General features: G+C 42.3%; 1 protein-coding gene across 1 annotated transcript; it reads left to right on the forward strand.

Annotated features, from left to right (window-relative positions):
* Positions 1–5,102: 5,102 nt before the first annotated feature.
* On the forward strand, positions 5,103–14,825 carry LOC310831518 (vomeronasal type-2 receptor 26-like; the record flags this gene model as incomplete). The annotated part of the gene is made up of 6 exons (XM_083712130.1): positions 5,103–5,335; positions 6,147–6,438; positions 8,341–9,207; positions 12,350–12,577; positions 13,120–13,246; positions 13,924–14,825. 6 exons carry the CDS (start codon positions 5,103–5,105, stop codon positions 14,823–14,825), a joined length of 2,649 nt encoding a protein of 882 aa, XP_083568256.1.
* Between the last annotated feature and the right edge of the window lie 5,404 nt (positions 14,826–20,229).

Genomic DNA, 20,229 nt, shown 5'->3' on the forward strand with positions numbered 1-20,229 from the left:
TGAAGAACAGGAGTTAAGATTGCTAATTGAAGTGACCTCAGTGAAGTGGAGCGACGGATGGATTTAACAGGAAAAGATATCAAGAAGAAACATCAAGGAGTCGGTATGTCGGAACGGGCGGAATGGGGGGGGCTTTTCTTTTTTTACCTTATGCGATTACCTAACAATCGTCCCCCCCGGAAGAATCGTTGCAATTACTGAATATAAGTGGAATGATTAAGAACTGTGTGGAAATGAATTACTAATCAAAGACATGGCTTGGGAAATATTTGGAAAGGAATGAAAAGCCATTGGAATGACGCAGTTATAAAAAGAGACTTGTTAGAAAGCAGGCCTGGTGGATTTACGATCGAGGGGAAGGAGACCACGGAATTGTTATTATAGTGGAATGTGAGTTTGTCCTAAGAAGTTTTGAGGAGAGTGTGACAGGCCTGCGAGGATTAATGGGCAGACTTTAAGAATGCTTTGTATGGAAGTGTTGAAATGGCGTCTGTCTGTTTGAATATGGCTCTTGGAGGAACGGAAAATCCACACAGGATATAACAACGTTTGTTTTTAACTCGCTTGCGGAGATTATCAGAGGTCACAAAGAAAGGAATATACGATAACAACAAGAAGATGAAGAAAATAATAGAGAGAAGATTGGACAGAACTGTGAATAATATTTGGACAGAACTGGAATATTAAAGCAGCAGCAAGAGAGATGTTTGGATCCCTTTCTGAGCTCGAAGTATGGGTACCCCCAACAAAAAATTAAAAATCTGGCTTTGTAATTTGAAATTAATGTGATTTGATTGGTTTGTTAATAAAAATTATATGAAAAAAAGAGTCTCCATCCCACCCTTTTTTATAACATATTTTTTCCGAGCTTCGACTTTTTGAGAAAAGCAGTAATAATTCCTTCCTTCCTTCCTTCCTTCCTTCCTTCCTTCCTTCCTTCCTTCCTTCCTTCCTTTGTGTGCCCAGACTCCGTGCTACTCATCACCTTTGTCTTAAATGAAATAACCAGACAGGACAACAACTTTTATTGATTACAGATGTAAGAAGTTTGGTATAGGCATTGGATACAAGGGTTGGCTTCCAGCCTGCCTGCTGGAGGCATTCCTTTAGGTTCAAGCTGTCAGTGAGGGAATCCTAGGACATACATCAAATAGGAACACCCCCGTGGGATCCTCATCTTGATCCCGCCTGGGGGTCTGGACAGTAGCAACTCCTCCTGGATCCCTTTAACTGGATCCCCTGTCCTTAAGAGGGGCAGGCATGGCACCCGTTCCAAGTGGTGCAGGGGTGCAACTCAAGGCATCCATCACACGCATGCAAGAATTTACAGCTAGCTCACTGGCAGGAGACCTGGTTATATTCCCAACCAACCCATTTGAAGAGCTCTTGTCTTTGGGAGAATTTAAACATTTGGGTGCCCTCTTGCTTTTTATCTATGTTGGGGCCAACTAAGCCACATTTTAGAACTGATTATGTCCCACCTAGTGCAGGGGCTATTGGAAGAAGAGGAGGAGGAGGAGGAGGAGGAGGAGGAGGAGGAGGAGGAGGAGTTTGGATTTGATATCTCAAAGCGGCTAACATTCTCCTTTCCCTTCCTTCCCCACAACAAACACTCTGTGACGTGAGTGGGGCTGAGAGACTTCAGAGAAGTGTGATTGGCCCAAGGTCACCCAGCAGCTGCATGTGGAGGAGCAGGGAAGCAAACCTGGTTCACCATATTACGAGTCTACCGCTCTTAACCACTACACCACACTAGCTCCTGAAAGCTGTCTTACGGAACTTCACTAGAGTTGTGCATCAGTTGTGTTCCCCAGATTATGAGGTATACTGGGTATAATTCAGGAAAGATTCTCACATATCTGAGTTGAATCTTGCTATTAACAATGGGTCTCAAGAAAGCAGTCCATGAACTGGCCGATCCTATGAATCAATCCCTGGCCTTGCCTCTCCAAATATGCATGACCTCTCCATCTCCCTCATCAAGAAATTAATCCAAGCTGACTGGAACATGGCCAGAGTTTGAGAGAGAAAGGGTTGAAGCAGTAAACTATCCGTTTGAGTGTCCTTTGTTTCTGAGCGCCTGAGCACACAAGGAAAATACATAGTTGCTGTGGAGATATTTTCCATTGTATCCTTCAGTGCAGGTTTAATGGGTTACATCTTTCCCCCAAACACTACCTTATTTAAGCCCAAAATGAATAACAGGGAACAATTAGTTGGGAGAAAAAACAATATGAGTTCATATAATGGTATGCAACGGTTGTTTTGCAGTAGTGAAGTGCTCCTGTAAGCTGTGTCACAATATTATTTCAAGGCCCTGTTACCAACAGCCACCGTCTGTGCTATATTCCACACACAGCACCGGCACCAGGACAAGACATTTGGGAGGCTTGGGTGCTAGGTTGGTTGCAAATAAATTATTTGCATATTTCTTAGAAAAAACAATGTGCACAGCTGACTATTGCCATGAAATTTGTTCTTCCAAATTATAATAAAAATGACCCCTAAATGGCACACCCCTTTGGCATCTGCCATCATCAGGTAAAATGCCAAGAAGGTATGAATCAAACCTTTAAAAAAACAGTTATCTAAATTAGTGTTGGAAACTGAAATGCCCTGGATTGGATGTTTGCCTTTAGCCCTATCAAGGATTGCACCTGCCTTCTGCACAGTGAATGGTAATCACACCGCTTGCCTCTCAAGGCAGGGGAGAAATAGATCAGAGATCTGGGAGAATCGAGTCAGTGTGTAGACCAGGGATCAGCAAACCTTCTCAGCAGGGGGCCGGTTCACTACCCCTCAGACCTTGGGGGGGGTCGGACTGTGTTTTTTTTTTGGGGGGGGAATGAATGAATTCCTATGGCCTGCAAATAACCCAGAGATGTATTTTAAATAAAAGCACACATTCTACTCATGTAAAAACACGCTTGCCAACAAAGGTCCGTATAGTAAAAGCCATGGTTTTCCCAGTATTGATGTATGGAAGTGAGAGCTGGACCATAAACAAGGCTGATCGCTGAAGAATTGATGCTTTTGAATTCTGGTGCTGGAGGAGACTCTTGAGAGTCCCATGGACTGCAAGAAGATCAAACGTATCCATTCTTAAGGAAATCAGCCCTGAGTGCTCACTGGAAGGACAGATCATAAAGTTGAGGCTCCAAGACTTTGGCCACCTCATGAGAAGAGAAGACTCCCTGGAAAAGACCCCGATGTTGGGAAAGATGGAGGGCACAAGGAGAAGGGCACGACAGAGGACGAGATGGTGGGACAGTGTTCTCGAAGCTTCCAGCATGAGTCTGACCAAACTGCGGGAGGCAGTGGAAGACAGGAGGGCCTGGCGTGCTCTGGTCCAGGGGGTCACGAAGAGGCGGACACGACTAAACGACTAAACAACAACAACAAAAACACGCTGATTCCTGAACCGTCCGCAGGCTGGATTGAGAAGGCGATTGGGCTGGATCCAGCCCCCGGGCCTTGGTTTGTCTACCCATGGTGTAGAGTTCCTAAATGTGAATGAAGATGAAACAGGAAACTATTCTGCCTTACGTGTTCCCAGAGCGAATCGATGGTGCCATTGGCTATCCCATTCATCCTGGCATTTGAACATGAGGAAGCAAAAAGAAGGGGAAAATGAAATGTTCTGGCTAATTTTTTTGATGATGGAATCTATATAGATTCCATAGGGTTTCCTAGGGGGGACCCTGATGAATTTGAAGCCCCAAATTAGACAGCAGCAGGGTGGGAATCTTTCTTCTTTTGGTGGGTCACAATCAACAATAATGTCGACTGGATCAATTATATATTATAACCAATAGAGGTTTCTGAATTATATCAGAGATGCAATGAAAGGGTATGGGTGACCAATTGGATGCTACAAGGAGGATGGCCTTGGAAAATAGGGTGGCCTTAGATATGGTATTGGCAGAAAAAGCAGGGGTATGTGTAATGTTAGGTGAAAGATGTTGTACCTTTATTCCTAACAACACAGCACCCAATGGAACCATCACGAAAGCCTTGCAGGGCCTTACTATTTTAGCAGTGGAATTAGAAGAAAATTCAGGAATAGACACATCTCTAACTGGATGGTTAGAATCTTGTTTTCGGAAATGGTAAAAACGTTGCTCCAGATCCCCACATCTCTCCGGATCCCCAAAACAGGGTTTCCCTGCGAGTAGGGGAGGCGCAAAAGGTGCCAGCTGAATCCCAAGTTCACAAGCTTCTCCCGCCTGTGATTTCAGTGGGTCTCCGCCTTCGCCGTGGCGGTCAGACCCTGCTTTCCACGGAGCAAGTTCCTCCCAATTGGAGGAGCTCCGCCATGGCCGGAGGCGCCAACCCGGAAGCCTTGTGTTTAGAAACAGAAATATCTGGCAAGCACTAACCATTTCTCTATTTTGTGAGGAAATGTAACACCCTGTATTGCACCTGCAACTGAAGTCTGCATTATTTTAACTTTTTCTCCCTCCCCTTAACTGGTGTACAAGGATACACCACTTGTTGCTGTTGCTGCTGCTGCTGCTCTTGTTGGTACACACCTGAGGTCCAAAATCCTAAAAATCAGGTCTCTGTTGGTGACACATGTACACTTGAGGAAAATGGTGCATGTGTGATTGAGGAAGAGACTTGGAAAAACTAGGGAGCTCCCTTCAGATTACCGGTTTGCAGGTGGGCTGCTTGCTTTCCTGTGACTCGCCATTCCCCGTGCACTACTCAACGGGAAATATGTATCATTATTTTTGCTCTTATCATTTTGTCTCACAGAGCACAATGCTCTAGGGAGATAACTTTGGAACCAGTAATTATCTCAAACTGATGGGTTTCATCATCCATCTTGTCAAATCCCATGTCAGGCCATGAACACAGCCAGTATCAGAGTGTAAAAGAGTATATTAAATAAACCCTGTGATATTCAGAGCCCCAGTGAGAAATTGTGAATACACAGGATCTCATGGGTCAGATCTTTGGCACATCCCCTTTGCAATATCATCATCATAAAACCTTTTATTGGCATCACATACAAACATCCATAGCATAGAATATAATCAAGAGCCATTAAACCTAATGCAATTTATGGTGGATGAGAGAGAAATTTGCCATTCGTTAGGATGGCAGGAACGTTTCTGCTGCTGATTCTTCTCTTCCTGTGGCTCCAGATGCCTCCAACTGAGTGCAAGGAAGACTGTGAGAGATGCACCATGACGGATCCTTTCCAGCTTCCATACCAGTATTATCAGAGAGGGGACCTATTAATTGGAGGAGTTCTTTATGCTTTTGGCTATGTATCTGAAGAAATAGATTTCCATGCCCACCCAAACACAAAGTTTGCAGATGAACTTTTGTAAGGAAATAACTCTCTCCTTCATAGTGTACACTTCTATATGCTGCTATAAGCTACAACTACCCCACACAAACCACGGCATGCTCAGAAAACATTTGATTTCTTGACTTTTTTCCATGTATGAAGGTTAAAATTTCATTTTCTTCTCTTTATATTGTGATCATGGCATTTTCTTCTGTGTTGCTTTATTCCTCATCTGGAGGTTTCTGTCTTCTGTCTCTTCTGCTTTCTCCTCACCCGATCTCATGCTTGATCCTCTTCCTCCCTCTGTGTTTCCTTTCACACCATGCAGGGATGGTTTTTCTTTGCTCCACATTCACAATCACCATCATTTAATCTGACTGTCTCAGATGTTGTGAGACAGGAATATCATATATTCTGGATAATATTCCCAACTGTACCATTTAAACAATATTGGGTAAAAATAACTGACATTTTGCAAACTTTTCCCCCCCCAAAACAAAACATATTACTGAAGCATGTGCGGAGTAGACTAACTAAAATGAGCACCTCTAAGTTTGTCTAATCTATTAATCATAAGGGATAACACTTATATGTATGTGTGCTGCAGCATGTGAATGTTCTGCACATAATTAAATGTTTTTTAGATGCTATATTCCTAAAGCAGACTGAATACTGACCATAGATTTCCATTCTGAAGTGTTAGGAAGCACAATGCATATGAGGTTTTGGGCTTATTTTGTGTTATTTAATCTTTTGGAATTTGCTGGGGAAAGCCAGAAAATCAGCTATGTGCTTAAAAGGTAGAAGAGTTCAATACCTCTGACAAATTGTACAACATTTTTATTAGTTCAACAATGAAGAACTACCAGAATATCCTCTCTCTGGTGTTTGCTGTGAAAGAAATCAATGAGAACCCCAACATCGTACTGAATATGAGTTTTGGGTTCCACCTCTATGATAGCTTTGGAAATACAAGGATGACTTATCAGAACACCCTGAAACTTCTGTCTACCACAGAAAGGATTGTCCCCAACTTCAAATGTGACAAGAAAAGAAATATGATAGCTGTTATTGGAGCACTTGACTCTAACATCTCCCTTCATATGACTATGATCTTAAACATCTACAAGATTCCACAGGTAATAATAATAATATAAATAAATAATATTTCAATGCCATCCATAAGACTGTGTTGATCCAGCCACTCTGGGTTGTTGCTGCTGTTTAGTCGCGTCTGACTCTTTGTGACCCCCTGGACCTGAGCACGCCAGGCACTCCTGTCTTCCACTGCCTCCCGCAGTTTGGTCAAACTCATGCTGGTAGCTTCGAGAACACTGTCCAACCATCTCATCCTCTGCTGTCCCCTTCTCCTTGTGCCCTCCATCTTTCCCAACATCAGGGTCTTTTCCAGGGAGTCTTCTCTTCTCATGAGGTGGCTAAAGTATTGGAGCCTGAAAGTATTGGAGCCTGGGTAGAATTGACCAAGTAATAAAACCACAGTAAAGCCCAATAAAAGGCTTCCTTTAGATGTCTTCTAAACGTCAGATAGTTGTTTATTTCATTGACATATGAAGGGAAGGCAGTCCACAGGGCGAGCACCACTACCAAGAAGGCCCTCTGCCTGGTTCCTGTAACATCACTTCTCGTAGTGAAGGAACCAACAGAAGATCCTTGGAGGAGGACCTCAGTGTCTGGGCAGGACAACAGGGATGGAGATGCTCCTTCAGGTCTACTGGGCTGAGGCCATTTAGGGCTTTCAAGGTCAGCACCAACACTTTGAATTTGATTAGTTGCAGTTTCCAGGTCACCTTTCAAGGCAGCTCCAGGTAGAGCGCATGGCAGTAGTTCAAGTGGGAGATAGTGAGTAAATGAGCTGTGAATCTTTTCTACCTCTGGAACAATAGCTCTTCTTCTGGTTCTCCATACTTACTTTGATGTGGATTCATTTTTCTGAAAAAGGAACTGAAAAAGAAAAAAATCTAACTGATACAACAGTGTCTGGCTTTACTCATTTTTTGGTAAAAATCATACCTGGAAAACTAAAGAGTTCACTCACTGATATTCAGTCGTGGTTGGAAGGGCTTTGGTGCTCACCTGACTTCCTGTCACAGGTGTCACTGCAGCTTGTCTGGAAGGAGGGAGGGAAAGGGGGAGAGAGGGAGGTTGGTGCAGCGCAAATGCACCAGTAGGAATCCTCCTCCTCCCAGGAAGCTGCACACCAGGGATGTCCCTTCTCCATGTGTTGCTCACTAGCCCCAGCCTCTATAAGTCAACGGTCAAGGATGACCACTTGGAGTCCAGGAAGTTCTGAAGGGCCATAGCTTCCTCACACAGGAAATGAAGCATGATTTCCAAGTAAAAAGCAGTTTCTGGACAGACAATCCATTCACACTTTCACTGAGCTTTACTTCCTCCCTTCCAAAGTAGCAGAACTTGTAGGAGATGTCCAGAGCTTCCACTAGTTTAGTGGTGTATTTCACCAAAAAGTATAGGAAGCGTGAAGTCTTTATTTTGTCACCTTCCCAAGTGGTTGCAATCCAGGTAAGCAAAATACTCTATGGGGAGGGGGGATGCAAAAAAATCAGTCAATGAAGAAGAAGAAAGGAATATGAATATTCCTCAAATGTCTGATGTCTTCCATGAAATGAGTTGACATTATCTAGTACCTTACTGCAAAACTGAAGTAGTTAATCAAAAGGGTGATTCTGGGAAGAAAATGACAATATTGTTGGCATTAGCGAACAAAAGATTTGAGGATTTCATCCTCATAGATCTAATATCACTTAAGAACTAGTTCACTTTCTACATACTTCATTGGAAATGATAAACTTGACCATGATGTTGTCATTGATGAGTAAAGTTCCTTCTAAAACAAGGAACTTGTGCTTATATTCATTCATATTCCTCCGATATACAAAACTAAAGAATATATTTTTACCTTCAATAAATTCTCATGGCTTCCACTTCAGGCAGTTATTTGGGATGAATCCTAACCGTTTGCTATAACTCTTCCATTATTGTGAGATTGATTTCTTCCATAGATTGCTTACTGTGTATTAGCTCCAGTGAGGAGGACCGAGTTGCAGCTCCAAACCTTCTTCCGGACGGTGCCCAATGAGAAATATCAATATGCAGGGATTGTCAAGCTACTTCTTCATTTCCAATGGACGTGGGTCGGACTTGTTGCATCAGATGATGAAAATGGAGAGAAGTTTATGGAAATCTTGGGGCCAATGCTTTCCCAGCATGGACTCTGCACAGCCTTCAAGGAAAAACTACCAGCCTTATCTCGAGGGTTAGATCATTTCAGTTCAGTGGAACTTATTCGGGCTAAGTCCTCCATCTTGATGGACTCAGAAGTCAATATATTAGTTCTGTGTTCAGAATCTCAGACCATCACAGCTGTGAAGTGGTTGAAATATTTCTTTTCATTAACTGAAGATGTTGCAGAGAATTCTGCAGGAACCGTGTGGATTTTGACAGCCCAATGGGCCTTCTTCTCAGAAAGAACGCAAAGGTATTATGACATTCAAGCCTTTGATGGTGCCCTGTCTTTTGCAATTCACACAGAAAAAGTCCAGGGATTTAAAGAATTCCTTCAGACACTAAATCCCAACTCACCAAATGGAGATGGGTTCCTCCAGACTTTCTGGGAACAGGCATTCAACTGCTTATTTTCTGTTTCCAAGGACCCCAATGAAAGCAGAGACACCTGCACTGGCAAAGAGAGTCTGGAGAGCCTTCCTGGGCATATTTTTGAAATGACCATGACAGGTCAAAGTTACAGTACCTATAATGCGGTTTATGCCATTGCATATACTTTGCAAAAGATTCTCTCATCCAGACCAAAACATAGAATGACGTCAGGCAGAGGTGGACTCGATCCTTCAAAACTGCAACCTTGGCAGGTAAGATTTCATATTTGGAATAAATCTTTGCCTAGGGCAATCTAATAGGTGATGACACACAGTCCATAGACTGAATACACACAGAAGGAAAACACCTGCTACAACATTTACCTCTCTTGCACAAAACAAATGTTCTTTTCAGTGCTTCCCTGTTTTCCATTGCCTTCAAGTTGGAGCCCGAATCGATATACAGTGGTACCTCGGGTTAAGTATTTAATTCGTTCCGGAGGTCCGTTCTTAACCTGAAACTGTTCTTAACATGAAGCACCACTTTAGCTAATGGGGCCTCCTGCTGCTGCTGCAATGCTGGAGCACGATATCTGTTCTCATCCTGAAGCAAAGTTCTTAACCCAAGGTACTATTTCTGGGGTAGCGGAGTCTGTAACCTGAAGCATATGTAACATGAAGCGTATGTAACTCAAGGTACCACTGTATTACCTATATTTCACCTTCAAGTTGCAGAGGTGGAAGTATCTCCTCCTGCTCTTCCTCTCACAGAAATGCCCATTCTTTGTCGAACTCAACAATGTTGTGGAAGGAGTTGCATGTTCTTCTGTCCTATGTGTTTGTGATGCTGATATGTCAGAAGTGGTGAAGAAGGAGGCATGTTAAATTGGGACTTATGATGTGTTAATATCAGAAAGATGGTATGTTTTGATCCATGAAGAACCTCTCAAATACTTTCCCTGGGCACCATCACAGCATTTGACATTGCACAAATCAGTGGTGTTTGTCTCTGAGCACACTATAATAATAATAATTATTATATATTATTATTATATTATATACTATAATTTTTATATATATAACCACAGAAGAACCTCCAATATTAAAAACCTCCCTACAATATGAGTACTTGATTTTTCGTAAATAATTTTTATTAATTTTCAATTAGAAACAACCCAATTAATAACAATCCAATCCAATCACAATATAAACATATATAACCAAATTACATTCCAAATTACATTCCAAATTTAAAAAAAATCAGGGGGGACGTCCCATGTTCTGGATGCCTGGGGCAATCATCTCACACATTATTATTTTCTGCTTCTTCGCTGTTGTTATCCTATTTCCAAATTCAAATCTTTACCTCTCAAAGTCTCCAGTCATTGGTACATATCTCCTGTCATATTAAATTAAATCCATATGTCCAATTCACCTGCCAGAACACAGTTTATTTCTTGCTGTTTTAAAGAGTTCTCAACACTGCCTCCCTTCCAAATCTGGGCTGTTGTCCAAGTCTGCTTCATTTAAAGATTAATGACGTCATGAGCTGTTATCAAGCTGATTTGGAGAGATACAAAGGAGTAGGGTATACTTCACTTTTATATTCAGCAATCATTTGGCAATTGATTGGCTTTTCCTGGAATCAACACCTACTCTCCCCGCCCGGGCCCTGGGGGGCTGCCAGACACCAGCTGCACCTTCCTCTCACTTTTTATAACAATGATCCAGGCAAACAAATGCACTATTTTTGGTGAAGTATTTCCCTGTAGTTCAAAGAGATGTCTCCCACTCCCTCAAAAGGAGATTTTTCCACTGCAACACAGCTATCAGCGCCATTTTCTGAGTTCCTTTGTCCTTTGCCAAGTCCAATTAAAACTTCAATTGAGGGCTGCACAGCCACATAGCTAATTACAATGGGAAGTCCTCCTGTGTTTCATTTAATGTTAGTTCTTTGTTGGTGAGGTTCAGCATAGAAAAACAAATGTAGATACATAAAAGAAGAAAAATAACCTCTCACCTCACATTAATGAAAACACAATGATAGGAGTCCTTTTCTAAACCTTGATATTCAGCGACTGTTTCATTTAGCAGATCTTTTTTAACTCCTTCTTCCCAGAACACTCCTGTTTCTTGCCAAATTTTAAAAAATTTACAAAACAGGAATCCCCGGCTGCTGAGACTGATTTTGGAGAGTTGCCAGGTTCATACCTTGGACATCACCCAGCGTGCCTGCCTCCACATCTTGTTGCGGAGCACAGCTAACGGATGCTCTGTGGGTGAGCAGGGTTAATTACCCTCATTTAAACTTGAATTACTAGCACGACTGGCTGTCCGATCTCTTGGGAGATCTCACCACCATATCTCACCGCGGAAGACCGGAAGTGTCAAGTGTCATATGAGTACTTTAAAAAACTGAATAGATGCCAAGCATCATAATGCATATGAAAATGGTTCTGAAACTAGACTTATTTTATTATCCATGTGACAATGCACAAAGTCAAGCAACAGAAGGAGATCTATAAAGAATGAAGAATGCATTTGAAAATATTTAGGTTTGATTCTGCCCCTGAGTGCCAAACTATTCTGTACATCGACAAAAACTATCTTCTAGAGCCAGCAGTTGTTTCTGCACCAAAGAGGAACTTATATGCTATTTTCAAATGTTATTGCCTGGTCAATTTTTTAGCATGCTCCTAGAATGTTCCTTATTTACAGGGCCACCACAATTTACACTCACTTTACATATGGGATTGCAACTTCATGTAAATAAAGAATGGAGTGCAGTGAAAACTCACCATTACCTGCTCTCGATTTCTTTCCCCCCCTCCCCCCTGCCCTCCCGGAAGGTCTTCCTTTCTTACCAGGTTCTCAGCAGGTCCAGGGAGGGTCCTGGGTGTGCAGCCCTCCCCCTTGCTTGCTGGGCTCTGGGAAGGAGGCATGAGGGCTCTTCCCTCCCAAAGCCAGGTGAGCAAGGCAGTGCACTCCATACCAGCCTCAGGGAAGGAGACACAAGGCCACTGGGTGCGTCTCAGACGCCAGCAAGGAAGGTGCCCCCTTGCTTCCCAGGCTGTGGGGAGGTCATGACAGGGCTCTGGGAGCATCCCTGGGTCCTCCTGCAACCTTCCCAGATCCTAGGAAGTCCCTCTCCGCCTTGTGAAGGGCAGTTTCAGGGTTCCTGACTTTGCACGATCATACCTTTGCACATGGAACCCCGGAACTGAACCCTCAAATGCTCTAAAATCAGGCTAAGTGGACTTTATAGAAATCCATATGTGCCCCAAAGGTGGAACACACCATTTTTGACTCCTTTCCATTGTGTGACATATATGGATTGATACTTTTTCCTTTCTAAAACCAATAAAGTGTCTCCCTTTTATACTTTTTGATCTATGCCTTGTTTTCTTCTGCCTAGCTTTCCTCTTTCCTGAGGAGCATCTCCTTCAACAACAGTGCTGGGGACTTTGTGTCTTTTGATGAGAACAGGGAATTGGCAGCTGGATTTGATGTTGTGAACTGGGTTACTTTCCCCAACCAAACCTTCTCACGAGTGAAAGTAGGAAAGGTAGAACCACAGGAAACGCACTACGTGGACTTCAGCATGGATGAAGAAGCCATCACATGGCACAAAGCATTCAATCAGGTGGGAGTGGAGTCTTGGTATTAAAAAAAGGGAACATTCTTATTAATATTAAGAATACAAATACAAGAATAAGGTCTGATATAAATAAAATTCATATAGCAAGATAATGCATGAAGGGGTTGCAACAATAGAGTAAGCTCACTTTCCAGGCTTACGTCACCTTAATGTAGGAGTAAAGGTCAAGGGAGCACAAGGGCTCCTGGGCAGATAAGTCCAGTCAAAGGCGACTCTGGGTTGTGGTGCTCATCTCGCTTTTCAGGCTGAGGGAGCCAAGTTTATCCACATACAGCTTTCCGGGTCATGTGGCCAGCAAGACTAAACCACTTCTGGTGCAACGGGACACCATGATGGAAACTAGAACACACAGAAATGCCGCTTACCTGCCCGCTGCAGCGATAACTATTTATTGAATACAATATATTCACACATACCTCACCTTTCTGGAAGAACATGAATTTGACAAGTTACTTTGTCTCTTTGCTTCAAACTGTGTTCTTTACCATGCAAAAGGGGGCTTCCTCTTCTCCTCTTTTTCTGGCTAGGTTCTGCCCCTTGGTTTGTGCAATGATCGGTGCCAGCCAGGCTACAGCCGGAAAAAGAAGGAGGGGCGGCCATTTTGTTGCTATGACTGTGCTTCATGTCCAGATGGGATGATTTCAAATCAAACGGGTAGGAGACATCAGCTGCTCTATAATAAAATGGTTCCTAGTCTATTTCAACAGTTTTCCCTTATTAACAGTTCAGTACTCACTCCTAAACAGAACAGCAGTTGCACTCAGATATGGAAGAAAGAAGATGGACACAGAGAGCTACATCTTTAACATTGACCAAGTAGATTTGTGGAAATGGGTGTGGATCATGTCCAGTGTTCTCTGCCTGCTCCCCACCTGCCACAGCTTGAGAAGTCAGGGAAGACTTGCCTCACCCTCCATCCCCATAGTTTTAGGGGTGAGAGCCAGAAACACAAAATCAAAATCTGCGCCTCTACATGGGCTTCTCACTTTTCAGCAGAGACAACTCTTCGCTCTTACAATGGCACCATATTAACAGTCGTAAAAACTTTGTTTCCTAAATTCCTGGAGATTTGATTAATAGCAACTATATGATTTATGGGGGGGAATACCTGTTGCATTTTACTGGTTTCTACTTATTTCAGATACTTGTTTCCAACTAATTAATGGCTCAGAATTGTGTTTTGGGAACAGAAGCAATATTTCTTTCAAAGGAAATTTGAACTGCCTTTGGAGATGGAGGAATCCATTTCATTACAAAGAATGAAACATGCCAGAAGAAAAAGCTTGCCTTGTTTCTTCGAACTCATATAACATTCATTTGACTTTTTTTAGATGCGGATTATTGTTTCAAATGCGAAGAACATCAATTTCCAAACAAGGACAGAGATCAATGCATTCCCAAGAGCCAAAATTTTCTTTCCTACGCAGATCCTTTGGGATTCACATTAGCGGCCTTAGCTCTGCTCTTCGCTCTGGTCACAGCCTTGGTCCTTGGCGTCTTCTCTAAGAACAGGGACACTCCCATTGTCAAAGCCAACAACCGGGACCTCACCTACACTCTGCTCCTTGCCCTCTTGCTCTGCTTCCTCTGCTCCTTGCTCTTCATTGGCCAGCCTCACCCAGTGAGCTGCTCTTTACGACAAACGGCCTTTGGCATCATCTTCTCCATTGCGGTGTCTTGTGTCTTGGCCAAAACCATCACGGTGGTTCTGGCCTTCATGGCCACCAAACCAGGATCCAGGGTGAGGAAATGGGTGGGGAAATCTCTGGCCAACTCTGTTCTTCTGGCTTGCTGCTCACTTCAAGCCAGTATTTGTGCTGTTTGGCTCTGTACAGCTCCTCCCTTCCCAGATGTGGACATGAACTCTCTGGCGGAGGAAATCATCCTGGAATGCAACGAAGGCTCTGCCCCCATGTTTTATTGTGTCCTGGGGTACCTGGGATTCCTGGCCAGTGTCAGCTTCACGGTGGCTTTCCTGGCCAGGAAGTTGCCAGACAGTTTCAACGAAGCCAAGTTCATCACTTTCAGCATGTTGGTGTTCTGCAGTGTTTGGCTGTCCTTTGTTCCCTCTTATCTGAGCACCAAAGGAAAGCAGATGGTGGCTGTGGAGATCTTCTGCATCTTGGCCTCCAGTGCAGGTTTGCTTGCTTGCATCTTCTCCCCCAAATTGTACATAATCATTCTGAGGCCCGACTTGAACAGCAAAGACCACTTGATTCTGAGGAGCAAATAACAGTCAACCTTCGTTGATGCCTTTAATTGGTGCATTATTAGAAAATGTAGACATTTGTTGGAATAAAACTAGCCAAGGAAATCCATTGTGTGTCCCAGTTCTTATCTTTCTCATACTCCGTGTTTTAACCCCTCTCTTGTCACTGTCTGTTGTCTATGCTCAGAGTGCTTCCCACAGAAATCTAAGTTTAAACACAGTAATACATACAAACATTGGGAGAACTTGCTGGATCTGGTCCATGGAGCATCTAGTCCAGAAGCCTGTTCTCACAGGGGCCAACCAGGTAATCTTTAATATTATTATTTATTCAATTTGTATACCACCTTTCAATTATTATTAACATGTAACCCTTTCCAGTACTTCCGGGTCACCATGGGACGCAACCTGAAAACACTTAACCTGAAGCAAACGCAACACGAGGTATGAATGTATAATTAACATTAGTTAATTGGGTTGCTCCAGCCCTCGTGGTGGCTTCCAACATATATAAAAACCTTATACACTAAAAGGCTTCCCGATACAGGGCTGCCTTCAGATGTCTTCTAAAGGTTATATTGTTATAAATATCCTTGACATCTGACGGGAGGGCGTTCCACAGGGTGGTCTGCGCTACTGAGAGGGCCCTCTGCCTTGTTCTCTGTAACCTCACTTCTCACAGTGAGAGAACCACCAGAAGAACATCAGAGCTGGACCTCAGTGTCCAGGCTGAACAATGGGGGCTCCTTCAGGTATACGTCCATAGATCTCAGGGTTCTTCACCACATTCCCAAAATGTAAGCTTATCCAAGCATAAGCTCAGCTTCACTTAGAAAAACATAGCTTCTTGCTTTAAACTCAACTCTGTGTCTCTCCCTTTTTGTGAGAACTGATAACGTTGCTTTTTCATTCAAGGCTACAGCTACTAATAACAATCTCAGACAAAAATGTGTTCTCATTCATGTAAAGATACAAGGCTGCAATTGCGCTAGGCAGCCTCAGACATAAATGTTGATTTTCACAAGGCCGAAGCGCTAGATAACTTTAGACAGTTTAGATTATTTGGCATCAACAAGTATAGAGATCAATTCACACTTATCTCCAGGTATTTTTGCTTGGCTTAGCAATTAGTAGCATAGAGATATAGACCAAATTAGAGTAGATTAATTAGGAGGTCATGATAGGCTGTACACTTTGTGGTACCCCAGCCAATGGGAAAACAACAGAGGGAACCTGCACTTTGAGTAATAGGGAATATAAGTTTATGCTTTGTTAATTTTCGGTGTGCCACTTTGGGTCACATGCTCTTGCAAGAGCATTTTGTGATCAACGAAGTCTGCTGCTTCACCAATTCTGTGCAGGTTTTGTTGTTGTTGTTGCTGTTGTTTTTTGACGGTTTCAGACCCACTTTTAACACTCTTCCAGATTTGCACTCAGCCTGTACTGGCAGTCCTCTTCTTGCTCTTTTTAGCAGTCAGTAGGGGCAAGGGTCAAATACAAATGGAACACGAAACCCTCCATTCCGCTGGGAGCCAGCTTTCTGTTCTTCAAGGAGCTGGGAAGGTTCATAAAAACCCAGGTTAGGAACCCTTGCTTAGGAAACACACAGAGAAGAGCTCAAGAGAACTTCTAACACCTTGCCAACATTTCGTCCCCCAGTAGAGCCTTTCCCTTGGCTGCTTCCATCACCAGGGACATCTCACTGTCTGCAAGCCCAAGAATGTTTGACCACGCAAGAATGGAACTGCTCCAAGAATGCTCACATGGAACCTGAACCTCACACTGCTGGGTAACGGTGAAAGCCCAAGAAAGATCTTGCATATTGTGTCCCCTTGCCCCATAAACAGTTTATAGTTAGAACTTATTTTTTAAAAAATAATATTTATTAAAGTTTCAATAAGAAAAAAGTTACAAAAATAGTAAAAAGAAAATACAAAAAATACAGAAACCAGAAAAAATAAAAACAGTTAAAAATAAATCCCTCTTTCTATATCTTACCATTCATTTACTTATTTTCATGACTTCCTCACACCTCCCTTTTTTGTATTCCAATTCAAATAGTTAGTTCAGCAAATCCATACCCTCTTTGTTTTCTCTTAGTTCTTTATCTTCACATATTATAACTTTGAATTTTCATCTAATATCAATCCATTTTTACATATTCCTATTTAACTTTATTGCTAAAACCGCTTCATTTCATTCCAACATCATTTTAACATTCAATAATTTTACAGTGTTTCTGTAAATAGTCTTTAAATTTCTTCCAATCTTCTTCCACCAACTCTTCTCCCTGGTCTCGGATTCTGCCAGTCATTTCCGCCAATTCCATATAGTCCATTACTTTCATCTGCCATTCTTCCAGGGTGGGTAGATCTTGTGTCTTCCAATACTTTGCGATAAGTATTCTTGCTGCTGCTGTAGCGTACATAGAGAAAGTTCTATCCTTCTTTGGCACCATTTGGCCGACCATGCCCAGGAGAAAGGCCTCTGGTTTCTTCAGGAAGGTATATTTAAATATGGCGATTGCGTAGCTATTGGATGGAGCCTGGCACACTTCCTTGCGCCACTCTGCTCTCCGTCAGCTACTTGTAGCAGAGTTTCCGCAGCGTAGAAACTGTCGCTGTGCGTGTGTGTACCAAATCAAACACACTCAGGCGTTCGTGCGTATTTCTTTCAGTCTTTAATCGTGTAGAAAAACAACTCATAGATCATCCGGCGAGAGAGCACTCATCTTGCTGTCTCACCGTCAGAAGCACGGAAGAACACACAGAACATACAGAGAAAAACACTCCCCTCTGTGAAACCTAGCCACGCCTCAGGAATGTGAGACGTCACTCAGAACTTCTTAACCCTGTAAGTTCTGAATCTCTTCACATTAAATACCTTTTTCATTTCATTATAAATCATCTCCCAGAAAGCCTTAATCCTTGGGCACGTCCACCAAAGGTGAAAGAATGTACCTTCAGTCTCTTTACATTTCCAGCATTTATTATCGGGCAAATGATAGATTTTTGCAAGCTTGACTGGGGTCATGTACCACCTGTACATCATTTTCATAATATTCTCTCGTAGGGCATTACATGCCGTAAATTTCATACCTGTGGTCCACAACTGCTCCCAGTCAGCAAACATAATGTTATGTCCAACAGCTTGTGCCCATTTAATCATAGCAGATTTTACCGTTTCATCCTGAGTATTCCATTTCAACAGCAAAGCCATTTCTGACCTGACTGGGAGGAGAGGGGGTTGCGGGCAGAACCCTCCTCCCACTCACGTGGGGGCGGGACCTTGCCCCCCCCCCACGTGAAGAGGGAATCCCCGGGCATGCCCTCCACCCCACCCGCCAATCGGCGGGCCGGGGAGGTGTGGCCTAGCCCATTTAAGGCCAGGCACGCCCCGGCACGCCCTCTTTCACCTTTCCCGGCCGAGTGGTTTTCTTTTACCTCTGTTCCTTTTACTGCACCAGCTTTTGATTTTTTATATATATAATATTTTATTGAATTTTACACAAAAAAACATAAAAAAGCAAACATTACAAAAGAAAAAAGAAAGAAAATCGTAAACAAAAATAGAAAAGAAAAAGAGAATTTTAGCATATATAAAAAGAAAAAACTCACTTTCCAATTATAACCTTCAAAACCTTATTTTCCTTACTTCCACCCGCCTCCCGATCTTGTATTCTATGTAATAATTAGTTTAGCAAGATCGTTCTTATTCATTTTCATTCTTAGTCCCTCCCTTTGTACTCTTGTTTAGCTTAATCACTAGAACCCCTTCTTTTCCTTTTCAATATCCTCAACATTCAAAAATTTTACAGTGTTTTTGTAGGTAAACTTTAAACTTCTTCCAGTCCTCTTCCACCTGCTCTTCTCCTTGATCTTGGATTCTGCCGGTCATTTCTGCCAGTTCCATATAGTCTATTACTTGCATCTGCCATTCTTCCAAGGTGGGTAGATCTTGTGTCTTCCAATGCTTTGCGATAAGTACTCTTGCTGCTGCTGTAGCATACATAAAAAAGATTCTGTCCTTTTTTGACACCAATTGGCCGACCATACCCAGGAGAAAGGCCTCTGGTTTCTTCAAGAAGGTATACCTAAATACCTTTTTCAGTTCATTATATATCATTTCCCAGAAAGCCTTAATCCTTGGGCACATCCACCAGAGGTGAAAGAATGTCCCTTCAGTTTCTTTGCATTTCCAACATTTATTATCGGGCAAATGGTAGATTTTTGCTAGTTTGACTGGGGTCATGTACCACCTATATATCATTTTCATAATATTCTCTCTTAAGGCATTACATGCCGTGAATTTCATACCGGTGGTCCACAACTGTTCCCAGTCAACAAACATGATGTTATGACCAACATCTTGTGCCCATTTTATCATAGCAGATTTTACCGTTTCCTCCTCAGTGTTCCACTTCAACAGCAGATTATACATTCTCGACAATATCTTAGCATTGGGTTCTAACAATTCCGTTTCCAACTTTGATTTTTCCACCTGGAAACTGATTTTCCTGTCCAAATAGTAGGCCTCTCTTACTTGAAAATAATGTAACCAGTCTCGCACCTTATCCTTAAGTTTCTCATAACTCTGCAATTTCACTTTGTCTCCCTCCTGCTCCAAAATTTCCCAATATTTTGGCCAATTAGATTCCATGTTAAGCTTTTTCAAGGCCTTTGCTTCCATAGGTGAAAGCCACCTAGGGGTTTTATTTTCCAATAAATCTTTATATTTCATCCAGACATTAAACAATGCTTTCCTGACAATATGGTTTTTGAATGCTTTGTAAACTTTAGCCTTACCGTACCACAAATATGCATGCCACCCAAAGACATTATCGTATCCTTCCAAGTCTAAAATGTCCGTGTTTTCAAGAAGTAGCCAATCCTTCAACCAGCAGAAAGCTGCTGCTTCATAATATAACTTAAGGTCCGGCAGGGCAAACCCCCCTCTTTCCTTTGCAGCAGTAAGAATTTTGTATTTTATTCTGGGCTTTTTGCCCTGCCAGACAAATCTAGAAATTTCTTTTTGCCACTTCTCGAAACAGTCCATTTTGTCAATAATTTGTAACATCTGAAACAAAAACAACATTCTAGGCAATACATTCATTTTGATAACAGCAATTCTACCCAGTAAGGAAAGCTTCAAGTTTGTCCAAATTTCAAGATCTTTTTTCACTTCTGACCAACACTTCTCATAATTATCTTTAAATAAATTTACATTCTTCGAAGTCAGGTTTACCCCTAGGTATTTCACTTTTTTCACCAATGTTAAACCTGTTTCTTCCTGAAACCTTTCTTTCTCTGCTGTTGTCAAATTTTTCTCTAAAACCATAGTTTTAAATTTATTCAATTTGAAACCTGCCACCTGACCAAATTCTTGTATTATTTCCAAAGCTCTTTTAGAACTAGGGATTGGCTCCTGT

Source organism: Podarcis gaigeae (genome assembly GCF_964106915.1).
Source record: "Podarcis gaigeae genome assembly, chromosome: 14".
NCBI classification, from domain to species: Eukaryota; Metazoa; Chordata; class Lepidosauria; order Squamata; family Lacertidae; genus Podarcis; species Podarcis gaigeae.